Source organism: Mesocricetus auratus, unplaced genomic scaffold (genome assembly GCF_017639785.1).
Source record: "Mesocricetus auratus isolate SY011 unplaced genomic scaffold, BCM_Maur_2.0 Super-Scaffold_100042, whole genome shotgun sequence".
Taxonomy (NCBI): domain Eukaryota; kingdom Metazoa; phylum Chordata; class Mammalia; order Rodentia; family Cricetidae; genus Mesocricetus; species Mesocricetus auratus.
In genome coordinates this window covers 6,318,550-6,345,264 of record NW_024429219.1, presented here as the reverse complement: position 1 = coordinate 6,345,264, position 26,715 = coordinate 6,318,550, and the positions used below count along the sequence as shown (strand labels likewise).

At 53.5% G+C, this 26,715-nt stretch overlaps 1 protein-coding gene and 1 long non-coding RNA gene across 7 annotated transcripts in view; one reads left to right on the top strand and one right to left on the bottom strand.

Moving 5' to 3' along the window:
* Positions 1 to 1,895: 1,895 nt before the first annotated feature.
* LOC110342689 lies at positions 1,896 to 4,440 on the top strand. The gene is made up of 2 exons (XR_002384840.2): positions 1,896 to 2,186; positions 4,001 to 4,440. It is a non-coding gene; the product is annotated as an uncharacterized LOC110342689 (long non-coding RNA).
* Positions 4,441 to 16,031: 11,591 nt separating this feature from the next.
* Positions 16,032 to 26,715, bottom strand: part of H6pd (hexose-6-phosphate dehydrogenase/glucose 1-dehydrogenase) — a 30,853-nt gene continuing 20,169 nt past the window's right edge. For all 6 annotated transcript variants that reach the window (XM_013120046.3, XM_005079292.4, XM_021232592.2 and 3 more), the window contains exons 5-6: positions 20,674 to 20,943; positions 16,032 to 19,610 (exon numbers count right to left, since the gene is read on the bottom strand). In XM_013120046.3, the coding sequence (XP_012975500.1) occupies positions 18,253 to 19,610; positions 20,674 to 20,943 (1,628 nt within the window). In that variant the 3' untranslated portion in view covers positions 16,032 to 18,252. The remainder of the gene's footprint in view (positions 19,611 to 20,673; positions 20,944 to 26,715) is intronic.

Genomic DNA, 26,715 nt, shown 5'->3' with positions numbered 1-26,715 from the left:
CTTGGTTCCCAGAACCCACCACACACGGCAGGCAGCTCACAACCGCCCGTCATTCCAACTCCAGGGGAGCCGATGCCCTCTTCCGGCCCACTCAAAACGTTTCACTCAGACTTGCACACACAAAATAAGATAAGCCTGATGAAGAAATGACAGAGGGAAACCATTGGAAAATGGGAGAGTAAACAACAGTGGAAAAAAATTATAGTAGTCATCCCCTGGGGGTAACAACTGGGGTGGGGGAGGGGTGGGGCAGGGAGCCACCAAGGAAGGGTTACTGTTTTATATCTTTTTTTCACATTTGAAATAGCATTTGTGACAAGAAATACAGCCCAGTAGAAGGTTGCATTCCTAGTGGCCCTGTGTCTGACCACCGGGATTGTAGAATCAAATAAATAAATAAACCACCTGCAGGCATTTTAAACCGTTCATTTCTATAACAAGACGCCGCGGGGATTTCTTTCCCAGAGTTCTGCAGGCTGGAAAGACGGGGGATGGAGTCCAAATTCCCGCATTTGGGGAAGGCCTGTGTCGCAGTTTGCTTTCTACTCCTGTGATAAACACTTGGAAGGAAAGCAATGTGGGAAGGAGAGGGTGTATCTGGGTTGCAGGCCGGAAGCCATCACTGAGGGAAGCCATCACTGAGGGAAGCCATCACTGAGGGAAGCCATCACTGAGGGAAGCCATCACTGAGGGAAGCCATCACTGAGGGAAGCCATCACTGAGGAAAGCCGTCACTGAGGAAAGCCGTCACTGAGGGAAGCCGTCACTGAGGGAAGCCGTCACTGAGGGAAGCCGTCACTGAGGGAAGCCATCACTGAGGGAAGCCGTCACTGAGGGAAGCAATCACTGAGGGAAGCCGGGGCAGGAACTGAAGCCGGGAACTGAAGCAGAGATGGTGAAGGACCGTCTCGGACTGGCTTGCTCTCCATGGCTTGCTCAGCTCGCTTTCCTAGGCAACCCAGAACCACCTGTCTAGGGCTGGTGCCACCCACAGTGGGCTGGGCCCTCCCACACCCACCACCAATCAGGAAAACTCCCCACAGGCCAGCCTTCAGGCTAGTCTTACAGAGGAGGTTCTCAGTTGTGGTCCCCTCTGTTCAGATGACCCTAGCTTATGTCAAGGTGACAAAAAACTCCACCAACATAGCCTGCTTGCCAGACAGTTGTGACCTCCTACATGTAATCTGTCCTCGCTGTGTCCCTGCGTGATGGAAGAGCGTAGAAAGTCTCTCAGGCCTCTTTTGTAGGGACACTTAGTCTCTCATTCATGACGGCACCACCCGGCTCTGAGGACGCCAACATTCAGATGGCAGCAGCCTGCGCCGTCCTGATTGCAGCACAAATCAAGAAGAGCCAACTCCAACACTCCCCTTCCCCAGAGGTGACCTTCTCATGGTCACCTGGGACTCCTCCAGAGAACAGTGGGCCCACTGTGTGCTCTGCTGTGGCGGGCCCACTGTGTGCTCTGCTGTGGCGGGCCCACTGTGTGCTCTGCTGTGGCGGGCCCACTGTGTGCTCTGCTGTGGCGGGCCCACTGTGTGCTCTGCTGTGGCGGGCCCACTGTGTGCTCTGCTGTGGGTGCCACAAGCCATGCACCGGCCTCCTTTGGCTCTTCCTCCTAACCATCCATCACGGAGTTGGCTCCACTCGGGGACTAAAGACACTTTGGGGCTCAGAATTGAGGAGGGTTCCCAGCTGCCAAGGGTCCCTGGTCGGCTCAAGGAAGAGAGAGGCCCTTGAACCCGAGGTCTCTCCCGCCAGGCAGCGCTCAGAACCCAGGACACAACTTCCTGTCTCACTCTGCCACCTCAGGAGTCCAGACAGCCCTGGGCGGGGCCCCTGTAAACACATCAGCATGCCTGGTTCCCCTTTCCATTGTCACAGGTGCCCCCAATCCTGAAGCCACGCCTCTCATCTGTGCCCCGGGGGTGGCCTGGACTTTGAAACAGGGCCCCTCTGGCTACATGATGCTCTGTGGCTGACAGGGGGCAAACCAAACACCAGCCTACCCATATCCCAGCCCGTTCTCAGCGGTGAACGAGCCACACAGACACTGTTCACCCCACCTGACCCTGCTACGCCTCTGAGCCGGGGCAGCTTGGTGTGGCGACTGCTGCATCCGGCTGAGGTCCCAGGCGCCCATCCTGAACACAGAAGGCGGAGGCCCGCCATGGAACCAGCTGAAGGTAGGTCTTTTCTATAAAGGGAAAACACAAGGCAGTACTTTCAGCGCCAGCTGAGTTGTCTGTTGTGCGGCTTAGTGGTGGAGGGCCCGTCTGCAGCAAGGACTGCCGCGGAGGAGGAAGAGGAAGAGGTGAGCTTGGCGCCTCCTGTCTCAGAGTGGCTTGGAGATCCTGACATCTGGTTTTAAGTGTGGGGTCTGAGTTTTCTTTTTTCTTCCTTTCTTTCTTTCTTTTTTTTTTTTCCCCCTGTTCAATTGGTGGCTTTGCCTGGAGCCCTAGGAAAAAAAAACTCTCAGGAAATTGGTGGCAATCTGAACCCAGATCCTCTGGCCTCTGGGTCCCTGACACTAGACCACCCAGGATCTGGAACATACCGTGAGTGGGCTGAACCTTTTCTGGTGACTGCACCCGGAAGTCGCTCTGCAGCTGGTGTTGGGGGGTGGGAGCCCTGGCTGCAGGATGTCAGCCTCAGGTCTGGTTTCACAGAGCTCCTGCTCCCTGTGAAAGGGCACAAAGGGAAGTCCAGCCTTTCTGTAGCTAGGCAGGGCCACACCAGCTAGGGAGTAAGAGCTCAGCTAAGGCTAAGAGAGAAGCTGATGCCATTGTGGCCGGGCTGGGTCACCTGCTTGGGGCCAGTTGCCGCTATCCTGCTTCCACAAGCCAGTTACAAAGACACTGGCTCTCAGAGGGCCTCAGTTCTAGTCAAGGGTGGTGGTACACACCCCTAAGCCCAGCACTTGGAAACAGGAGGCAGGAGAATCAGGAGTTCAAGGCCAGCTTCATAGCAGGTTTGAGTCCAGCCGGACTATATGAGACCCTGTCTCAAAAACTGAAGACAGAGAAGAAACAGCCAGATGACTTGATGGATAAAAACACTTGCAACATTAGCCCAGTTTCAATGCCCAGAAACCCGCAGGGGACAGAACGGACTCCTGAAAACTGTCCTCTGACCTCCACAGGCATGCTGTGACATGCTTGTACACACACACACACACACACACACACACACACAGAGACAGAGAGAGAGACAGAGACAGAGATAGAGAGAAGATAACTATGGAAAGGAGGGTGGGGGGGCTTCAGTCTTTCTAGTAGCTCCCCTTGAACCCGAAAATGCCTGGGAGTTACGCCATGGCAACCATCGAAGCCTGGAAAGCAGACTCAGCTGCTGCAGCTTGCTGGGGTGAGAGAGGGTGAGGCCAGGCCCCCCGGGGATGAATGACCTACATGTGCAGCAGGGACCTCCCATCTGTCTGGGCCCAGCTTGGGGCTGCTGTCCCTGGAAGAGGCCCCTCTGTCTGGCTGCACAGTGCTCAGGGCTGTGGTTGCCTGGGACCTGCCTGTCTCCTGCAGCCTGGGAATCCCAGGGCAGGTCCCGCTATGAAGTTTGTCCCGGCACACAGCAAATGCATAATATAAGTACTTGTGGGACCACAGAAAATCAGCATTGGCATATACTGAACTCCCAAACTGTGGCCCTGGCCCGGTGGAGATCTTTCCTAATGCTTACTGACCCCAACAGAAGTGTCCAGAGTCCTGCTGGGCCCCGTTCCAAGTTCTCACAATGCCTGCAAGGTCTGAGGAGTCTCTGCTCTCTCTCCTGAAGCCGCTGGCGACATACCCTAAGCTTAGCTCATAGGAGTCATAGTGTGTCTCGTCTCTGGGGAGCAGAGTTAATTATCCCAGTCCACAGAGGAGGAGACCAAAATTCAGAGTGGAGACGTGACCCCATGGCATTCACTGCTTAGTAGTGGAGCCAGGATTTGAACTCTGATCCTTCATGTTTGGAATCTTACAAGGTGTTGTCTCCTCAACAGGCTGAGAACAACAGGGGTCCCACATCCTTGCTTCCTCCGGAGAGGGTGGAAAGTGTAACAGACAAAGCTGACTCTCCCTCACGAACCTGGGAGGGGGTCTGAAAGGAAATCGCTGTTGGCAGGAGCCAGAGAAGAGGTGTGTGGGCAGAGTGCCAGCAGGAGCCAGGCCACTACTGAGCAAGCCCATGGCAAGGACGGGTCCGTGGGCAGAAGAGCACGGTGGTGTGGCCCCTCGGCCTGACTCACTCTCTGAGTGCTCAGGGCACATCAGGCAGGGTGTGTAACAAGGAACAGCAGACCGTTGCCCCTCATCGGGGAGACTTGTCACAATGTGGCAAGGAAAGGGAGGACCTGGCCAGCTTCCTCACAGCCAGGGACCCAGCGGCTGCCACTGTGCCTGAACTGAAGAGTTACAGTAGATGAATAAATGAATGAGCGAATGAACGGCGCGTTGGTGTACAGACCATCCCCCCCTGTATTCCCAAGCTTTCACCCGGCAGCTGTGCTGGCTGGATCCCTCCCACTGTGAGCAACCCGCCTGCTGTGAGCATCCCTCCCGGTGTGAGCATCCCTCCTGGTGTGAGCATCCCTCCTGGTGTGAGCATCCCTCCTGGTGTGAGCACCCCGCCTGGTGTGAGCATCCTTCCTGGTGTGAGCATCCTTCCTGGTGTGAGCACCCCCCTGGTGTGAGCACCCTGCCTAGTGTGAGCATCCCTCCTAGTGTGAGAACCCCACCTAGTGTGAGCACCCCGCCTAGTGTGAGCACCCCCCCTGGTGTGAGCACCCCCCCCTGGTGTGAGCAAGCCATGCCAAAACCACTAACAAACACATTAGTGTCTTTGTACAGTGTCACCATAAACTCAAGCTGCTCTCTTGACTGATGGTCCTTCAGTCCCAAAGAGAAGATGCTAATGACCCCAGCTAGAGGGGTCCTGGGGGCACAGAGAGCTGCTGGAAGTCCATCTCAGAGCTGTCTAACTGCCGAGAGCTGCTGGAGGTCCATCTCAGAGCTGTCTAACTGCCGAGGATTGGGCTGTGTATGTGAGACACAGAAACAGAACAGGACAGATGGCAGCCATGTGGGGACCCAGCAGCCGAAGCAGACAGACTCTAGCGGTGGGGACTGAGCTGAGCCCCGGGGACCGCAGGGACTTCTCTGCCATCAGTCCCTTGACACACACTTCAGGTGGTCAGATCCCAGGTCAGTGGGACCGCCCCTCGCAGGGTCAAGTGCGCTCCTCGCCGTGGCGCCCAGTCATGGCGTCATCGTCCCTCCACACATGTGCTCAGCAAGTCTCAGGCCTGCTTTTTCTGATACGGTTTTACATTTTACTCGCCTGTTTTTAGTATTGTTTGCACATGTGGAGGTCAGAGTACGCCAGGCTTGCGTGGGCGGGCAGTGATGAGCCTTCCCACCAATCACAGTTGCTGCTCTAGCTTTGCTCCAGGGCGAGGTCGTTTCTCTTCACTCCTGGATATGGTTTTTGTCTGGGAGACGGTTCTCCGTCCCCTGTACCTTCATGTCTCCAAGTCTGTGGGGTGGCCCAGTCTGAGGCCTGGGCAGCCTTCAAGGCTGTGTGTGTCTGTCCTCTCTCAGCCTCCGTACCACCCAGCAGGAACCATCCTGCCCAGCAGTTCAGGGCCTTACGTGTCTCTCATCTGAGGCGTGCTGCTTCCGGCTGTCTGCCTGAGAGGGCCCTGTTCTGTCCTGGTGCTTTCTCCTGGCAGGGTCTTCAGGACACAGCCATCACCCTGCCTTTCCTGCTAAGGACAGCACCCTGCTTTGGGCTCCCCCTATCATTGGACTTCTGAGGAAGAACTGGAGCCCCGATTTTCTGTGTCTACAGACACAGCTCCATTGGTAGAATGCTTACCCAACATGTTGGAAGCCTTGGGTTTGACCCTCAACACTGCAATACACTACGATGTACACTCTGAAAATGGTGAGTTCAAGGTCAGCCTGAGCTGTGTGAGATCCTGTTTCAAAAACAAACAATTGCAACAAACCTGCTTTTCTGTCCTTGGCATACACAGGCCTGGGGCATAAAATAAATCAAATAGCGACATAAACTACATATAACACGAATATGAAAACCCTGAGTCCCTTGTACTCCCTTGGGCTGGGGATGTGTCTGGGTGGCAGAGCACTGGCCTGAATGCTCTCTGTCTGCTCCATTGTCCAGGGATTCTTTCCTTAAGAGTGTAAAAAATCCAGTTCAAAGCAGTTTAAGCAGGGAAAGACGCTGGACGGATTGGTTTACAGGCAGGGGAAGGCGTGGGTAGAGCCTTGGGCACCACAGGCTGGCTGGAGAGCTCAGGCCCGTCTGCCGGGCTTCCTTCTCTGGGTTCAGCAATGGGGGAGGAAAGAGACCGGCCGCCTGCTCTGCAGGGTTGGTACACAGGGCCAGCTCTCAGCAAAAAGAGAAATGTGCTTTCTGTCTCGATTCCAGGGAGAAAAGTCTCGAGTCCTAGGCCAGCCTTGGGCGCATGCCTATTAGGAGCCCCTTGTTGGATGGGAGTGCCGGAGCCCTCCGATGCTCCATTCTGAAGGAAAGGAAAGGACCGGCCGGGGGCTGCCCGCACGAGAGATGCTGATGGCTGCAACCTTGGTCAGGGCCCAGGGCACTTAGGCTGCTTGTGGGGTCAGCTTCCCTCAGATCAGGTTGAGATGGGATGGAGGGAAAGCTGGAGAGGATCTAGGTGTCCTGCTGCTACCTGCTCTCCCCGGGTGTCTGTGGCCTGGGGACAAGATCCAAATAGAACCAGCCTAGGGCAGCAGCCTGCCTGTTGAGAAGGACCAGAGAGTTGGAACCAGAAAGGGGGCTGGGAAGTTAAAGCCACGGCCACCATACTCCCCCACACAAAGCTTTTCTTCCTGTCCTCAGTTCTATCCTTTCCTTCCTGTCTCTTCCTCCATTTTCACTCGAGGTGATGAACAAATGGAAGGGGAATGAGGCAACCTCAAAGCCTGGGTCAGTAACAGTCGGGTCTCTCATGGTGGAAGGAGAGAACCAACTTCCCATAAGCTGTCCTCACACTCTGTGTGCCTTCACACACACACACACACACACACACATCACACATGCACACATGACACATACACACACACATGCACACACACACACAATCACACATGCACACATGACACACTACACACACACACCACATACACACACCACATACACACACACCACACACACATACACACACACACAGGAAAGAAAGTTCAACACATTGGAAAAGGAAACCAAAGCTGGGCGTGGTGACACAGGTCTTTAATCCCAACACTCAGGATACAGAAGCAGACAGAGCTCTGTATGTTCAAGGCCAGCCTGGTCTACATAGCAAATTCCAGGACAGCTAGGACTTCATAAAGAGGCCCTATCTGAAAACAAAAACAAAAAAGAAAAGAAGGGAAAAAGTGAAAAGAAAACCAAGGAAGAAGACACTGGTTAAGGAGCGCTGCCTGTGTCCCTGGATTGGCCATGACGAAAACAGCGCTAATGCCAGCATTAACCTGGACGGCTGTAGCAGGAACAGGAGTCTGTGCGCCCAGTTAAGCACTAGGGGAGCCTGGAAGACTAAACATGCAGGGCTGTTCCTTCAAAGGAAGGGGTGTATAACCTGGTATCCACCCACAAGGCTGGGATGTGGTTTAAATAGCCTGGTGACCTTTGCCACAGATAGTGTGGCCAAGACCACACTGGATCTTCCTCAGACCCTTCTGGTGAGCTTGGTTTTCTTTTTTCCAGTTAATCTATAGAACCTATCTATAGGAACCTATCTATCTATGGAAGGAGTCACATGTAGTTTACAAAGAATTTCAGTATAGTCATGTCTGATCTTTATTGGCTCACTTTGTTCCTCAAAGAAATTAATGTATCTTTGTTGTACACATGGACTTGAGTTAATTAACACCAAAAGTTTCACCAAATTGTGCTGTGCTTAAATATAAAACTACTTGGGGTCAGATTTCTGAAGTTTGAACCAAAACTGGCTACTTAATTGTGTTAGCCAAACTGATTTCTTGCCTCCCACAGACTTGCCACTCTGCTAGCCATGGAGGTTGCAGAGACCTCCACAGACGTCCCATACTCATTTAAAATTCTGACATCATTTTTTTTTGAGACAGGGTTTCTCTGTGTAACAGCCCTGACTATCCTGGAACTCACTCTGTAGAGCAGACTGGCTGCAAACTCAAGAGATCCAACTGCCTCTGCCTCCCGAGTGCTGGGGTTAAAGAGGCGTCCCCATGACAGGCTCTGACAATATTCCTCACAGATCTAGAAAAACAACGACGACAACAACAAAACACCTAAGAATTCATGTAGAACCACAAAAAAGTCACAAATATCCAAAGGAATCCTTAGAGGTAAGAACACAGCTGGCTGTATCACAGTACTTGACCTCAAATTATCTTACAGAGCTATAGTGACAAAGCTTGTTTTGGCATAAAAACAGACATTTAGACCAACAGAACAGAATAGAAGATACCAAAATAAAGCCACAAAGCTATGGGAACCTAACTTTTGACAAAGGAGGCAAAAACATGAGGAGTGGGGGGTTGGGGGAAGGCAATGTCCTAGTCAAGAGACAGTGCTGGCAAAGCCGGGTTTTACCTACAAAAAAAAAATGAAATTAGATTCATGTCTTTTACCCAGTGTAAAAATCATCTTGAGGCGATTAAAGACCTTAATTTTTAAAATCGCTGGAAGTGCTGGAAGAAAACATAGGGACCGCTCTTCAAGGCACTGGAGTAAGCAAGAACTGTCCAAATGGCACAGGAACCAACCCGGAGTATCAACACACAGGACTATGTGAAACTAACAGACAGACACCAGGGTAAGCAAGAGCTCCCTGGACAGTGCAGGAACCAGCCTGGAGTACCAACACACAGGACTGCTCGAAAATAACAAGTTTCTGCACAGCAAAGGAGACCATCAGCAGAGCAAACACACAGCCCATAGCGTGGGAGAAAATCTTAGTCAGCTACTCCTCGGATAAGGGCTAACATCTAGAATTTACAAAGGAAATAAAAGGCCATATCAACAGATGGGCTAATGAATTGAGCAGAGCTGTAAGGAGAAGAAACACTCACAGAGACAAAAACTATTTTTAAAATGCTCACCATCCCTAGTCACTGGAGAAACGCAAATTAAAACTACTCTAAGACGCCACGTCATCCCACTCAGAATGGCTATCGCCAAGAAACCGGACAACACTGTCTTAGGGTTGCTATTGCTGTGTGATGAAACGCCATCAACAAAAGCTAATTGAGGAGGAGAAAGGGTTAATCTGCCATACACTTCCACGTCACTGGTCATCACTGGGGGAAGTCAGGACAGGAACTCAAGCAGGGCAGGAACCTGGAGACAGGAGCTGATGCAGAGGCCGCAGAGGGGAGCTGCTTACTGGCTTGCTCCTTGTGGCTTGCTCAGCCTGCTTTCTTATAGAACCCAGGACCACAGGTCCAAGGTTGACCCCACCCACATGAGCTGGCCCCTCCCTTGCCAAGCTCTAATTGAGAAAATGCCCGACAGGCTTGCCTACAACCCAATCTTATGGAGGCATTTTCTCCACTGATGCTACTACCTCTTCACTGGTAACTCTAGCTGTGTCAAGTTGACATAAAACTGGCCAGTACACACTCGTACTGTTGAAAGTTGACGGTTTCTGGGGAAGGATCAGTTTTCTTAAGGGTGTGGCCCCTTGTAGGTTGACCGTGACCCAGTGGATGACCTCACCCATGAGCACAAATTGGACTCAGTGGATTATAAAAAAAAAAAAAAGAGGATACAAGGGCTGGGGAGACGGCTCAGCAGTTAAAATCACCGGCTGCTCTTCCAGAGGACATGAGTTCAACTCCCAGTACCCACATGGTGGCTCACAACTGTTTGTAGCTCCAGTCCCAGAAGATCAGATGCCCTCTTCTGGCTTCCTTGGGTACTGCATGCATGTAGTGCACAGATATACATGCAGGCAAAACAAGTAAACACATAAAACTTTAAAATAATTTTTAAAGGTTTTTTAAGGTTTATTTTATTTATTACATATACAGTGTTCTGCCTACATACCAGAAGAGGGCACCAGATTGAATTGTAGATGGTTGTGAGCCACCATGTGGTTGCTGGGAATTGAACTCACGACCTCTGGAAGAGCAGGCAGTGCTCTTAACCTCTGAGCCATCTCTCCAGCCCCTTAAAATAATTTTTTAAAAAGACACCAAGTTGAGAGGATTGGAGAAGTAGAGGTGGATTCAGGAGAAGTTAGAGGGAAGGATGAATTCCATCAAAATACATTATGTGGAATTCTCGAAGAATTAATAAAAATATCATTAAAAAAAGAGATGTCTGGGGGGGCTGGAGAGATGGCCCAGAGGTTAAGAGCACTACCTGTTCTTCCAGAAGTCCTGAGTTCAATTCCCAGCAACCACATGGTGGCTCACAACCCCAGGCAAAACAACAATGTATGCATAATAAATTAATGTATATTTTAAAAAATTCTCTTAAAAACAAAGAGGTCTGACAACAAATGTTGGGGCAGTTGCAGGGAAAGGGAACCTTTATTCACTGCTGGAGTATGAATCAACGCAGTCATTCCGGAAATCAGCTTGGAGGTCCCTCAAAGAATTAACTGTAGAAATACCCTACAAGCCAGCCGCTGCACTCCTGGACATTTATCAAAGATCCCCATGCTCTGTCACAAAAATGTTTGCACATTCATGTTTATTGCGAGTGGAAGGACACAGAACCAAAATAGATGTGGTATATTTACTCTCTGGAATGCAAATGTGGTATATTTACACTCTGGAACACTAATTGATAGTTCAAAAACAATGAAATCGTGAGATGTCTTCAGGAAAGTGGATAGACCTGGAAACTGTAATATCACACAAGGTGATCTAACCCGAAACACACGTTCTCTGTCATAGTCCAGTCTTAGCCTATGACGTATTCATGAGCACATGTAACAGGAGCCGATGTATACAGTCTGAAACTCAAAAAGGAGATCGAGGGACCAATACTAGGTGACAAGGGAGGGTGAAATACAGGTCAAAGGACACAGGAGTCGTGAGAAAGGAGCTTTTTTTTTATAGCTTCATAGTTGTTTTTCACGGTGGATATGTAAATTCAATTGTGTTCTGAGCAGCATTTTTATATTCCAAGAAATCAAATTTTTTAAAAAATTTATTTATGGCCAGGCAGTGGTTAGTGGCACACGCCTTTAATCTTAGCACTCAGGAAACAGAGGCAGGAGGATCTCTCTGAGTTCGAGGTCAGCCTGGTCTACAGAGCAAGTTCCAGAACAGCCAAGGCTACATGGAGAAACCCTGTCTCGAAAACCAAAACAAAACAAAACCTTATGTATATGAACGTGTGTGTGCATGCGTTGTATGTATCTGGTAAGCACACATGCATGTGTGTCTGTGTGTGTGTGGAGGTGGCCTAGGGGACCAGAAGAGGGTCTCTCTCTTCCCAGGTGACTCCAGCACTTACCAGCGTTGTCTCTGCTCCACGTCCTCTGTCACGTCAGCCAGGCTCACAACCCACTTCACTCCATCCCCAAAGGAAGAAACTTGGATTTTGGCAAAGTTTATTATTTAAAAAAAAAGAAAAGAGTGTTACATTTGACTTACAGACAGATGTAAAGGGTCTCAGGAAGTTTTAAAAGGCTTTTGTTCTAATGTCTCTGGTTCTCTGGCACAGGTGCCAGTCTCCATAAGATTGGGACAGTTTCCCTGGGGAGGGGGACCCACAGTCTTGCTCCTGGATATTCCCAACTATGCCACTGCCCACTGCCATTCCTACCTGACAAAGGCTCAGACCCCCATGTTCCTTTCTATAGGGCAGAGAGTAAGGACATAACTGGGGTCACAGGCCCCGCCCCAGGCCTTCAGCACGGTAGTGGCTTGATGTTCTGTGATGACTAGGATGGAATCTGTCTGTAGACTCCTGCACTGGAAGCTGGGTTGCCAGCTGGTGCTCTTGGAGGAACTGTTTCCTGAAGTGTCTGATGTCACTGATCATCCCTTGCTGAGTTTGTAATATGAGAGCATTCTCAGAGGCGGAAGCAGTTGGTCAGCCTTCACTGGAGAAAGCAGGTCCCTAATAGCAAGTTTTCGAAGGCCACATTTCGCCTCTGCCTCTTCCTTGCCTATTTTATCCCACTCCCGGGTCACCATGCTCCCGCATGACGTTCTGCCCCAATTCTGGCCCCCACAAACAACACTTACTCAAGGGACCTTGGGCTGAAATGACCATGAGTCACAATAAATCCTTCCTCCTTAGGTGTTTGTCATGGTGACTCAGAAGTCTAACCGTCTTTGGGGAATCGGGCTCCCCACTCAGGCACAGGTGGGCAGCAGCAGCCCTGGTGACTACTGGAGTCCACTTACCCGGCTCTCTGAAGTGGACAGGCACAGGGGGAGCCAACTGTACCAGACCCCCCGGGCACACCAAGGGAAACAACCCGGACATTCTCACTCCCTGCTAACCCAGTCCCTGCCTTGTGAATACACAATGTTTTTTGTTTTTTTCTTTTTTCTCAGTACAGGATCTCATCTATCCCAGGCTGGTTTGACCTTGCTATGCAGTCAAGGATAGCCTTGAATTCCTGGTCCTCCTGCCTCTACCTCCTAAGTGCTAGGATTACAGGTGTGTACCACCATTCCCAGTTTGTGTGGCAGTGGGGATGGAACCCAGGGCGTTTTACATGTTAGGCTAATGTCCTATCGGTTGAGCTACATTCCCTTAACACATCATAACCAGCCCATGTAGGCCTCTGAGAGGCACAGTCAAAGACCACACACACACACACACACACACACACACACACACACACACACACACACACACGCACGCACGCACACACACACCGTGTCTATGTGCACCTACACTTCAATGCCAACTCCCAGCTGTTCATGAACTCAACAGTGTTTGGCAAATGCAGGAATTTGCCACTCAACAGAAAGGGACACAAAAGACTTCCTTCATTGGCTGAGGCCCCCTCTTCAGGGCTTCCTTTAAAACACCAGCCATTGAAGCAACGCAGGACTTTAACAAAACCCACCCTTGAAGGTCAAAGAATGAACAGATTGTCATTAATTTGGGGTCCTGTCTATGGCCACACACAGACATACATGGACATCCCCTGGCATGCAAATAAACATACTCCCAACGTGGGTTGACGATTGATAGGAGGACAATGCACCCAAGCCATCCCCATCCCATGGCTGGACCACAGTGGAGCATCCTCAGGTCACTGCACCCAAGCCATCCCCATCCCCAAGGCTGGACCACAGTGGAGCATCCTCAGATCAATGCACCCAAGCCATCCCCATCCCCAAGGCTGGATCACAGTGAAGCATCCTCAGATCAATGCACCCAAGCCATCCCCATCCCCAAGGCTGGACCACAGTGAAGCATCCTCAGATCACTGCACCCAAGCCATCTCCATCCCATGGCTGGACCACAGTGAAGCATCCTCAGATCACTTGCCAGGACATCTTGTGTTGGCCACAGCAGTGGTGAATTGACTGACACCTTTGCTCAGCTAGATGCTGAAGGATTCTCGGGGTGGGGGGGATGCTCCTCACACCCATCTCTAGGTGTGAGGAGCCTGCAGTAGGTGTGAACAGCCTGCAGAAGGCAGAAGTTGGCCTTCATGGAAGACATCTGCCCCTTGTATCTTCCAGGAACACATTCTGGTTTGATTCCTGCCCCCCCACCCCCCACCCCCGCCGGAGGCCACGCCCTTTGCAAGGAATCCCTGGATACCTGCAAGGCCGTTCTGCTGCGAGTGAAAGGGCCAGAGAGGCAGGGCAGCTTTGTGTCTAGAGAGCCCGTGTGGGACGCAGCGTGTGGAAGGAAGCAAGGCAAGCTTGCAACCAACCGAATGACCGCGCAGCTGAGCTAACACCAGCTCTGCTGGGCTCAAGGTTCGTGCAGACAAGGCTGAGTCAGGCCCGGATTCCACCTTCCGCTGGGCATCTCCCACCGCAGCAGCTAAAACGGGCCCACACAGAGCAGCACTGATGGCTGGTTCATGTTGGGTTCTGGCTAACTCTGAGTACAATCCTATCTCCCGTGGATATTTCCAAACAAGCCATGAGCGTGTCTTCAAGTGCCAAGGTCCCTAGGCCACAGCATGACCTTGGGGGTGTAGAAGGGGGGAGTGCGGGGGGAGGAGAGCAGAAGGGCCTGTTTCCTACAGTCAGGCCAGCAGACAGCCTCATGACCTGTGCAGTCTGTGACACCCTGGGACAGTGGCCTGTTCAGACCCTTGGTTCCCCCTCTGGAGTGTCATTCCCAGGGCAGACAGGTACTGACTGAAAGGTTCAGGCACTACGCGCCGGCCTGGCCCTGTGAGCCGGCAGAATGCACTCAGGCAGCACTCTGGTCAGCCCAGGGTTCCATGGGAGCTAGTCTGCACGCAGGTGCAAAGGACCCCTTCAAAAGACAGACCCCCGCCCCGCCCCGCCCACTTATGCTCTCTTCACTCTTTGCTCTCTTCGCTTCTCTGACCCTCCTCTAGTCTCTTCTCGTCTCTCCCGGCTCTCGCTCTCCCTCCCCACCCATAATCAACTCTATGGTTAATGTATCTCTCGTATCTCGTGTTCCATCTCGCCGTGGTAACCTTAAGCAAAAGAACAACACTGACCACTTTGGCCAACCGATGTGACTTCCTTCCACAACTTGGGTTTCCTTCCCTGACACTGGATGCTGTCGGTAGGTTTTTCTAGCGGCGGACTGAGGCCTGCGGGACCCCCAGCTGTTCAAGATAAAAAACACAGCTGGAGATCTGCCGCAGAGCCACTCTGTGGGGCTGCACACACTTTGTAGGAGACAAAAAACACAAAGTTCCTGAAAATCAAATTCCAAGAAATAGTCCCACTTAGGTTTTCTGGAAGCTTCTTCATTCCCCTTTCCATCCCACATCCCTGGCTCTCTGTCAGAATGGGAAAAGAGGGCAACAAAGAGAACTGGGGAGGCCAAGCCCTTTTCTTTTGGAGAGAAGACCCTTGAGGGAAAGGTCTAAGGTTTTGGTCCAAGTGGCAGGGAACTCTGATTACACTGCTAATTTGGGGACCAAAGTGAGAAGATTTTTTTTTGTAGAGTAATTAGAAGCAGAGAATATGGACTGGAGAGATGGCTCAGCTGTCAAGAGCACTGGCTGCCCTTCCAGAGGACTCGGGTTCAATTCCCAGCATCCACATGACAGCTCACAACTGTCACTCCAGTTCCAGGGGACCTGACACCCTCACAGAGACATACATGCAGGCCAATCACCAATGCACGTAAAACTTAAAGCAATTTAATCATAAAAAAGAAGCAAGAAATGAGTAAGTGACAAATTAATTAGCAGGAGCGTTTGCCCACGGCTGGAAGTCAGAGTCCAGCTTGAGACACCCACGGGCCCCTCACGAGCGGCAGGGTTTGTGCTGGCATGTCACCCCAAGGCTCCTTCTGTTATTCACACATCCTTCCCATTCCAGGACTCTGAATCAGGCCCCCAGGGTGCTGGGAAAGGGCTGTAGAATCTAACAGCTTCTGGATGCCACCGGACTTCACTTTGAAATCATCAGTCACTGAGGCCCCACCGGCAGCAAATTGGGCAAAGTGTGCTAGCATTTAGCATCTGCACGAGACACGCAAGAGCCACCCGAGCAAAGGGCAGGCTTCTGCTTGCCTCGAGTCATCACGAGCCCCCCGGCCCCCCCCCCCGTCCCCGTCCCCAAGTGAGGGATGGGGATGCAACCAGCAGCATCCGCCAGGGCTCTGAGGCAGCCCGGGGAGACGGCCTGAGGTTCCCACAGCCGCGGGGCCTCACTCCCCTGGGGGGGCCTGAGTGGAAGTGGACTTTGGGGAAGGAAGGCCGTGTCCCAGACACAAGAGGCCGTATGTCCCCCTTTCTATAGGGACCTGGACACCCATCCTCTCTTCCCAGGCTGACTTCCCCACTTCCTGGCAGGCAGGAAACAGACAAAGGCTGCAGTGCTTCACACTGTGACAGGCTCAACAACGTGAGTGGCTTGCAGGCAACAATCTTTTTTTTTTTTTAATGAAAAAACGGAGAATTGAGGGAGTCCCGGGTTCTGAGGTTGAGGACGCCTTCCCGAGACTGGGGACACAGGTGGTATAAGGCACATTGTCTGCCATGGATGACAGGTCCACAAGGTCTGAAGAGCAGCCCGCAGCCTCGGGGGTCCTGACGCTGAGCATCACTCCTTCCTGACCCCGGGGCAGAAGGGAAAAGGGTACGCACAGGTGCACGCCAGAGAACCATGTCTCCCGCCAGCCCTCCCAATGCGATTTTATTAGTGCCTGCTCCCGGAAAGGAAACTTTCGGTATTTCCCCACCCTGGCCTCCTCGGTGCAACTCCCCACACATAGATCAGTCATTCTTCTGGGTAAGAACAGGACATTCTAGGCTCAGGCTGGGCAGTGACTCACTGTTATTCAGAATGGTGACACAAAGCCTGTTCACTCTCTCTCCCGAGGCACTCAAGGCCCTTTAATCTCTGATTTTGAAACCTCAGAGGGCCAAGTCCTTAAACAACAGATGAGAATGCGCTGGGGCAAAGAAACCAGAGCAGCAGACCATAAAACAAAGAAATGACGTTTGGCACTAAGCTTGCCTCCTGGGTGGAATGTGAGTGGTGGCGCGTGGGCTCCCCCACGTGGCCAAAGGTGGAAGCTCACCTGCACTATGCCAGCCAGAAAAGGATCCCAGGGCATTATGGGTCCTTTCGGTGGGCGCTTTTGCAATGGAGGAGGAGTTCTGTCAGTCTGGGTCACTGGAGGCCAGAGTAGGCAGAATTTTAACAGGAATGCCTTTCACCCAGAGCCCCGGCTCAGGCCACACTGTGCACACATCTCTAGCGAAAGCACAGGTTCTTTTCCACGCACGGCCTGGGAGAAAGTACAACCAACCTAAAGGACAGAAACAAATTTCCTGATGCTCCTCTCTGGGAAAATTCTGGAAGACACTGAGACTCTGTGCGACTGACACAGAGTGTGGCTGTGAGGCCGGGACCCTTCTGTGCCCTACCTTGTTCTGGTGACTAAACAGAAGGCCGAGACAAAAACTGCATGTGCCCCGTGAAGCTTGCTTTATGCTGCTGGGTTTCTTTTTAAAAATAAAAACTGAGCCGGGCGTTGGTGGCTCACACCTTTAATCCCAGCACTCGGGAGGCAGAGGCAGGCGGATCTCTGTGAGTTCGAGACCAGCCTGGTCTACAGAGCGGGTTCCAGGACAGGCTCCAAAACAACACAGAGAAACCCTGTCTCGAAAAACCAAAAGTAAAAATTCAGAGGCCCCGGAGGACGCTGAGTTAGGAGCTGTCTATTCTGTTCCCAGTGGTACCAGGTTAGCGGTGGGTTAGGCAAGAGAGAACCAGCCGCCAGGCTTGGAGCCCTAGAGAGGTAGTGTGATGAGAGCTAGCTCCAGCCTGCCCCCTAGTGCTGGGAATTGGCCACACACACCCTAGAGAGAGGCTGTGAGCTGTAGTCACCCCATCCCCGGGAGCAGACAAAGAGCCCTATCTATATATAGATCAGAGACACCCCATGGCCCAGCGATAGCAGAACAGTTCTCAGCGGGGAGAGGGGAGCCCAGGTGTCTAGATTGGATGGGGGGGCCTTTCGACGTGGCAGTGTCTGTTTCTGTCCCTCCTCGGTATACAGGGGAATGAAGGGGACAGTGGCTGTTGGGCACAGAGCAGGTAGCAGCTGCCTGAAGGAGGACCAGACACCAGCCGGATACACAGAGGGATGAAGGCATTCCAGAAGAGGCAGGCTGCCCGGTGAACCTCAGGACCATTTCTACTCTTCTTGCCTGGCTCGGAGCACTGCATCCACCCGGGGGATCTGCACCCTTTTCTCCAGCAACCCTGGCCCCCCTTCCTACAGAAACCAGTCCAAGGATGGCCGGCCAGTCTCCGCACACCACGCTGGCTCTTCAACTTGCAGCCTTCTCCCTGTCATACTGTGCGCTGTAGACACTGGCAAGCAGCTGGCAGAGGGTTAGAGCTTCTTTCCCGTCTGGGTTTTTGAGGCATCACCACGGCAGAGATCTGAGTTCTGCCTGGTTTTGTGTCGAGGCACCACGGTTACACAGGGCCCAGGAAGTGGGGCAGAGTGCTGTCCTCCCTTCTCTGGGGCCCGACTCTGGCACCAGGCTCCGGACAGCAAGGCACACTGGGCGAGTGAGAGAAAGGCTTGAGGGCGACGACTAAGGCCAGTGAGCTCCTGTCATCCCAGAAAGGCCTCGTAATCCATGTACCAAACCAGCTGACCGGAGAGGGGCAGCACGCCGGAGATGGGCCACTTCTTAGGCTCGTGACCCACACGGCTAACCAGCATGGTGATCTCACGCTTCGTCCTCCCCATGACCAGGACGGCTACCTTCTTGGCGCGGTTGATGAGGGGCAGGCTGAGGCTCATGCGCTGGTGCGGCCTGAGCGGGCTCTCCGTCAGCACCACCAGCTGGTCGCCGTCCAGGCCGGTGGGCGACTGTGGGAACAGGGAGGCCGTGTGCCCGTCGGTGCCCATGCCCAGCAGCACCAGGTCGAAGCTGCTGTTGGCCACCAGGGCTGAGATGTCGCTGGCATAGGTCTGGGCGCCCTGGTCCTCCTCGGCACAAAGCCGCTGGTGCAGGTGCACGGGCATGGGGTGAATGTTGTAGTAGGGCACCCTGACGTGCTGCAGCAGGTGAGCCTGCAGGCCCTGGAAGTTGGACTCCGGGTCTGAGAGAGGGACGCAGCGCTCATCCACCAGCCACAGGTGCGTGTGGGCCCAGGGGAAGCTGTAGTGCCCTGTGGCCAGCTGCTGGAAGAGGGCTATGGGGCTTGACCCGCCTGACAGCGCCAGGTGGAACGTGCCAAAGCGTCGGACGGACTGTTCCGCGGTGGCTTCAATGTCACTGGCTAGCTTAGAGATGAGCTCCTCTGGCCAGGCGGTGATCAGTGGGCTCTCCCTGTACTGGGCCCTGAGGACCTGGAAGTCACTGGGTTTGGGGACTGACCCTAGCTCTGGCATCAGCACCTCTGGCTGGGAGAAGGACAGCTGGCCACCGCTGAACTCAAAATCCAGCAGATGGCCGTTCTCCGCTCCGCCCGGGTAGAGCCGTGGGACTTCGAGGGCCAGGCTGTCCAGTAAGGGGGTCCAGAAGACCCAGGAGGCCAGCAGGTTCTCGGTGGTGATAAAGGACTCCTTCCGGCAGTGGAAGATGTGTGACAAGAGGGTGGAGTAGGCGTCTTGCTCCCGCACTGGTCTGTAGGCATAGTAGTCAGACAGAGGACGGCCAAAGAGGCGGAGGCCGGGCTGGTCCGGCACCTCCTCCCAGCTCTGGGTGGGCAGGTAGGGCTTGAAGAGGTTCTGGCTGACCAGGACGGTGGGGTGGCCCAGCTCGCCGTGCCCGATGTAGAAGACGATCTGCTGGGGCAGACACCGGCTCTGCTCTGACGCCCAGTGCCTCTCGCTCTGGGCGCAGTACGCCCGGTTCTTAAACAAGATCCGCACGTAGCCCACTCTTTCGTCCAAGGCCTTGCCAGACACCAGGATGAAAGGAACGCCCTCCCAGCGCAGGTTGTCGATGTGGACGAGGACACCTGGGGCGGGGAGAGAGCAGACAGTGATGCCGCGCACGCATGCGCAGCCTGAGAGCTGGCTGTGCAGCCCGCCTCCCGCCCAGGCCACCTTGCGCCCGCCCAGCCCCCATCTTGCTGGGCACCCTGGGCCTTCCGATGTTTCTTCTTCCCAGGCAAGGGATGGAAACGGCTAGCGGGGTTAATTCTACGGCCATAACACCAGCACTCTGAGGCCCCGCTGAGAGACCTGGTCTAACCAGGGCTGGAGCCTGCCACGGAAGGCTCTCCGGCGGGGCCAAAGGGGTGAGGGGCGCGTTGGATCTTGACGGGTAAGGGCAATGTCCTGAGGAAGGGCAGCTCTGTTTGTGTGCAGCCCCCAGAATGCCCAAAGTCAAGCATGCGTAGAGGCTGGGTGGGTGGGGGAGGGGGGCGGGGGAGTCTGTGGACTGGGAGTAATATGTGCAGGTGTGTGCGCGCCTTGGTCACAGACGCCGGGCGCTGGCACACTGTGCACAAGTTCAAGCCTAGCTGAGACCTTGCCTTTTCAACTTGCCCCTCTTGTATCCTCACCACCGAGGGCGAAGACGGCGCCTGCCTGGTGGGTGTGTGAGCACTGAGTGAGAGCAGGTACATACACTGCTCGGCACATCCAACGGCCTTCATATGCAGGGGCTGTCTCATGGCCAGTCTCTACCCGCTAGGAGCCAGCCGCTCTCCCCAGAAGGCTTCTGGAACTTTCCAGGGGGCTCTAGCAGGTGTCTGCTGGCCAATGTGGTATCTGTCCACAGAGACATTCCTTGGCTGTGGCTGGACAGAGGTTTGCCGTATTAGGGAAGCTAGGTACACAGCCCATGACGGTGGCACCTATGTGAACCCCACAGGGGCGTCCTCGGGAGACCCCTCTGGGACAGAATGGAGGCTGATGGAGGTGGCCGGCAGCGGGGGTGGTGATCACCATGCACTGAGTAGCGCTCTTGTCAAGATTCCTTGGAGTCCGAGCTACCATGCTCCAAAAGGGCACTGGGTGTCCCAGCTGCTCCCAGCTGGTGGTGGCCCCCCCACAGCCACCGAGCCTGGTGCCTACCTGCGAAGGTCGGCGTCAGGCTCTGGAAACTGTCCGGCTTCTGCAGCTCCTGACGCACCTGCCCACTATAGGCCTGGTACTGGCCCAGGATGGCGCTGCTCTTCTGCAGCCCCCTCAGGGCCTGGAAAGCCTGGAGCTTGTGCTGCAGGACGGCAGCCGAGCTGCTGATGTTGTGGGGCAGCTCCATGGCCACCAGCGTGAGGATCTCAGTCAGATGGTTCTGCAGCGTGTCGCGGATGACGCCGTACTCCTCATAGAAACTGGCTCGGCCTGGAGACAGGGGGGGCGGGCGGGGGGGCACGACACATTGTCAGCATTGTCCCCGAGGCGGTAAGACACTTTCCCATCACTTCTCCTGGTATCCTCATTCCTTCATCCAAAGAACCCATGCCAAGGTGTGCCACAGCGAACCTCAACGTGAGACAGGGAAGGGGAGCAGTTGGGGCACCCTCCCTCTATCAAAAGCTACTCTAAGAGGAGCGACCATCCCACTGGGCCTGTTCAGGAACTGTCTTGGGAAGGTACTAGTCTCGGGGCTAGGCAGAAACATCTGTGGATCTTGGCTAGCCTCCTAGCCTGCCTTGCTCCCTGGGCACTGGCCAGCAGGCGGCCGAGAAAGACATAGGTGCTAGCTCTGACAGCCACCTCCTAATGTGCCTACTTAGTTGACTGGCTCATGTATCTGACCACTAAACAGAACCCAAAACACCACCCCATGGCCCACTGCAAGAGTTCACTTAGCCAGGGTACACGGAAATGGGAAGGAGAACAAAGAAAACTGTGAGCTGTTTCAGAGGGACCAGAGACATCTCAGGTGAAGAGACGCTCAAGCGCACATCCCTGGGGCAGGAGATTGTAGTGACATATTATTTATGATTTATTAAAGCTTGCCTGAGGCCGGGCGTAGGTGGTGCATGCCTTTAATCCGAGCACTCAGGAGGCAGAGGTAGTTGGATCTCTGTGAGTCTGAGGCCAGCCTGGTCTACAGAAGACTGATCCACTCCTGAAGGGAAACAGCTCACACAAAGGTGATCTCAGCACCTGGGATCACACGCCTTAAATCCCAGCGTTAGGAAGGTAAATAAGACCGGAGCAGGGTCTCAGTATGGGACATTGATTCTCCAGCCCCACGGAAGATAGGAAGACATTCAGATTCCCAGCCACGCTGAGGAGAGGCAGCAGGGTCAGCTCACTCAGCCTGAGGTAGAAGAAGCTAGTGTCCCTCTACTTTGCTTTTCTGACCTTCAGCTTGAAGTCTGAACCCCAGCGTCAGGCTCTGGGTCTTTAATTTTTGTGCTGTAGGAGACAATGGGCCTGCTGGGGCTGCACGCAGAGAAGCAACAAGGAGATGGTGGAGACGAGGCTGGAGGGGAGCTGGGGTCCTGTGGGATGAGGTAAAGGGACAGCGCTCTGGGCTCCAAGGGGGAGCCCCTGGATGACCCCATTGGAGCAGGCCGGAGCCACTCTGTGAGTGGGGCCCCAGCCTGCCATGTGGCAAGGCTGTGGAGACGGGAAGGGATGGGAGGGAGGGATGGCCAGGCTCCTGTCAGAGCAGTGGCTGAGGACCTAGAGTCATTTCTGCCTGGAACTGACTGGACTTGCCGACAGAAGAGGGCAGCGTGAGTGACAGGAGAGGAGGAGGGGGGCAAAGGCAGCTCCTCAGACTGGGCCCCCGCCTAGAACACGGGGCCCAAAGCTTGCCACCTGAGACCTGGTGCAGCAAGCACCCAGCATGCGTCGCTCTGGTGCCACAAAGTCCTCATGCGGCAAGTATACGATTGCCCCTGCTCTGCACGGGAAGGACCTGTGTGGCCAGGGCAGGACACGTGAGCTCCGGTGAGCCCTGACTTCCAGCCCAGACTCGATCATCAGAGCACAGGATTCAGATGTGCCCTTGCCCTCATCGTTGGCCTGCGTGCCCCAGCTCGCAAACAGCCAGTCCAGCCACCACCGCACCCGCGCACAGCGCAAACCCGACGGCCTGGCGCCAAGAGCGGCCTCTCACCGCGTGCTTTGCCGCATCCGCTGCCGGGTAGCTAACTGCCTCCCGTGTGCTCTGAGCTCGCCAGTACTGCAGGCCTGCCTTCTGCAGCCCACTCGACGATGCCCATTCGTGCCTGCACCCGAGGCCCAGGGTGGGGACAGAGCTGTTGTGTGCCCGCCGCTGCCACACAGGAGGCAGCAGGAGGAACGAATGCACACACATCCTGACACCCCAGGGAGACAGCATTGCTTGGCCAAGTAGGCACTTATCTGAAGAGGATATAGGGGCCAAAAAGATGGGTCAGCAGTTAAGAGTGCCTGAGTTCAGTTCCCGACACCCACATCAGCCAGCTCACGGCTCCCTGTAACTCACTCAAGCTCACAAGTGTCTGTAACTCACTATAGCTCACAACTCCCTGTAACTCACTCCAGCTCACGGCTGTCTGTAGCTCTAGCTCCAGGGCATCCCTGAAGGTCCCAGCACACACATGTGCATACATAGACGTGATGCAAACCCATGTACACACACAAAGAAAAGTCAGGTCACAATAAATAAGCAGGCTATAGACTGGCCCACACAAACAGGATTTCAGTAGCAGCCGTCCCTGAAGCTGGCAGTTCAGTAGGGAAAGTAACAGCTCAGAAGGAGCTGGGAGAGTCAGAGAGAAGACACCTGAGGAGGAAGAGGAGAAAAGGGCTGGGCAGAGCCTGGTAGCACACTTGTGGCCCTGGCTCCAACCTCAGCACCACAAAAAGGAAACGAGGAAATGGGAAGTAGCTATACCATGTGTGTCTCCTCACTAGAATGTAACAGCACGTCGTGTGAGCACACGGACACACATGACAAGAGTAAAGAGACGGGGGAGCTGACTTGGCAACATGCCTGTCACGCACACAAGAGGACCTCAGCTCGGAATCCCGGCACCCACGTGGGAAGCTGGGTGTGGCGGCGCGCAGCTTCAACAGCTCCAGCCTGAGGAGAGGGAGACAGGAGGAGCCCCAGGAACAGCCGGCGGCTCGCAAACAGACCCTGACTGCAAGTAAATCACGTGGAGAATGACTGAGGAGGACACCTGTCTCCCCACAAGCACGCATGTGTACAAACACACCACACACGCACACACATGCATGTACACACACACATGCACGCACGCACACACATGCACGCAAACAGGCACAGGAGTGCGCGCGCACGCACACACACGTGCGCACAGGTATACAAACAGAAGTAAGCACGCTCACACTTGGAGACAACAGAGGACAGGGAATAGGGTAGAGTCCGAGGAGACACACACAGGAGTTGTCAAAGGGCTTTTCACCAACTGAATCGGCAAAGGTGCCTGGGGCCCAGCCTGACGGGAGTTCAACCCGCAGGTCCCGTGAGATGGAAAGAGAAACTGGCTCCCACACGTTATCATGTGACCTCCACATACGTGCCACGGCATGCACACGCCCATCCATGCGCACAGATCATGCATAAATAAATAATAATAGATGCACTAAGGTTTTTTAAAAAAAGAAAATCACGGTAGGGGCTTGGATGTGGCAGAATGATTTTTGTAACCCTGCTTGAGGCTCTGGGCTCATTCCCAGGGGAGCAAATAAAAAATTTAAATTAAAACATGTTTGCATTTCTTATTACACAGTTATGTTTGCCTTGCGTGTACCTTCTAGGCATTATTTTACCTGGAATCTAGTTAATATTTAATCCAAACAGATAAAGGGGAGGCTTGTTCTGAGCAGGCACCTGCCCTGCTGAAGAGCCATGGTGACTATCTGGAAATAATAAAATTTAAAAGGGCAGTGGGGGGGGGCAGAGAGATGGGTCAGTGGGGTTAAGAGCACTTGCTACTCTCCAGAAGATCTGAGTTTGGCTCCCAGCACTCAGCTATCTGAACTCCAGCTTCATGGATCTGATGCCCTCTTCTGGGCTCCACAGGTACTGCATGTACATATACAAACACCCCGTCCCCGCTCCCCCACCCACACACACAATTAAAAGTTAAAACAGAGCCAGACAGTGGTGGCCCACACCTTTAACCCCAGAACTTGGGAGGCAGATCTCTGTGAGTTTGAGGCCAGCCCAGTCTACAGAGTGAGTTCCAGGACAGCCAGAGCTGCATAGTGAGACCCTGTCTTGAAAAACACCCCCCAAAATAAACACAGAGTCCTTTAAAACGACGCGTGCCTTTTAAAAATGGTAGCTGCAGGGGGCTGGAAGTGGCTCAGCACTTGTTGTTCTTGCAGAGGACCAGGGTTCGGTTCCCAGCACCCACACGGAGGCTCACAGCCATCCCTAATTCCAGCTCCAGGGGACCTGACGCCCCCCTCCCGACTCCCGCAGGCACCAGGCACTTGTGTGGTGCATGGACACATTCTCGATCAAGATGTCTGTACACATAAGATAGGAACAAATCATTTTCTTTAAAGGTACTTGCATCGTACGAGAAAAGCGCGAGGGCACCACGGCGGTGTCCACTTAAAACCCGCTGATTCCAGAGAGCGCTGACACGACATCTGCCCGCCGTCCCTGAGAGGCCACTGGATGTACAGGGTGAGGTGACGAAGGGCTTGGCCGAGCCCGAGTGAGATTCGAACCAGGCTAGTCACAGCCTCAGGAAGAAGCCGGCTCAGCCTGGCACCGCCGATGACAAACCCACTTCAGAGCTGCTCAGACACGGAAACCCATGCCCGATAAAATCGATGAGTTAGAGCAGATCCAGGCAAAGAGAGGAAGGCTACGGCTTTAGGAACAGATGAATTTTTGATGGGGAGAGAGCGCCAGAGTCCTTAAAAGCCCGCGATCTGCTTACTATTCATTAATTTCCTAAATCCCCGAGTGGCCCCTTTCCTATTTTTATCCACCCGCTTCTTGATTCTGGGGAGATTGTGTGCCTGGGGTTTACTACCTGCTGAGTGGGAGAGAGCTAGCTGCCTTTATTCCATCATTTCAAGCTCTGAGGTGTGCCAATGTTAGCACGACCTGTGGATTTAGGGTCTCAGCTCCCAACCGGTCAGCTAGGAAGGACCAGGGCTGTTGGCCTGGGTCACACATGAAGGAGACTGCACGGGGCTCAGGAGCTGAGCGGGCAGGTAGAGGCCAGGCGGCGGCGCCCCCGTGGTGCTCCGTGCGCTGACCCCTTTCCTAGGTTAGAGGGGCCAGCTAGAATTCACATTACTGAAAAGAAAAAGGGCAAGCAGTCTGGCCACCCTGAGAAAGGACCCTGTGAGCTCCTAACTGTGCGAGTCCGGGGCGGACCACGGCTTTGCCCTCCGTCATCCTGCTCGGTCTAAGGGATGGAGGATGCCTTGAAACTGCTGGCCATCTTTGGCCCAGGGACTCCACTGCAGAAATATATTAGAGGGGAAACAGCTAAGGACCATAAATGTTCTAGAAGTAGGGACTGGCTGCACAATACTGCGAAGTACTAAAACACACTGAGTCACAAACCTTAAATGGTGAATTTTACAGGATGTGTGAATTCGATCTCAGAAAAAAAATCCAGAAAGTACTATTCAAAATAGCAAAAACTGGAAAGAGCCAAAAATGCCTAGTTATAGAATTTATGCCGCATATTCTGTGATATAAATAGAACTGAACAAAAATATAGAGCCGTTAAAATGTATTATGCAGATTGTCAACATATGGAGATGTAGATGGGGTTAACTTTAACTACCAAAGGAGGAAGAGCACTATGGACCAATTACAGGTGGTCACACACTAAGCCACATTGAGATGCTTCCTCTCCTGGTAAACCTGGAGAGCATCTCTATTTGTTAAGTACGTCCGTGAACGTTACCTAATTTAACACAGGAAATCACCCAGGGAACACCACTATGGCTTCTCAGCACTATAAAAGTGGAGCTGAGGGTCACATCTCCGGAAGCGAACCAGTAACCCCCTCCCACTGATTCCTTGCTGCGGGAGAGCTGGGTTTCCCAGCAAAAAAGATAGATGTTTTAACGGAGCAAAGGAAAAACTACTAAAAGCCAGCTGCAGTCCCTACCAGTGTCTTCTGGGGTTGCTAAAAATAAGGACGGCGAGAGCAGAGACTGACT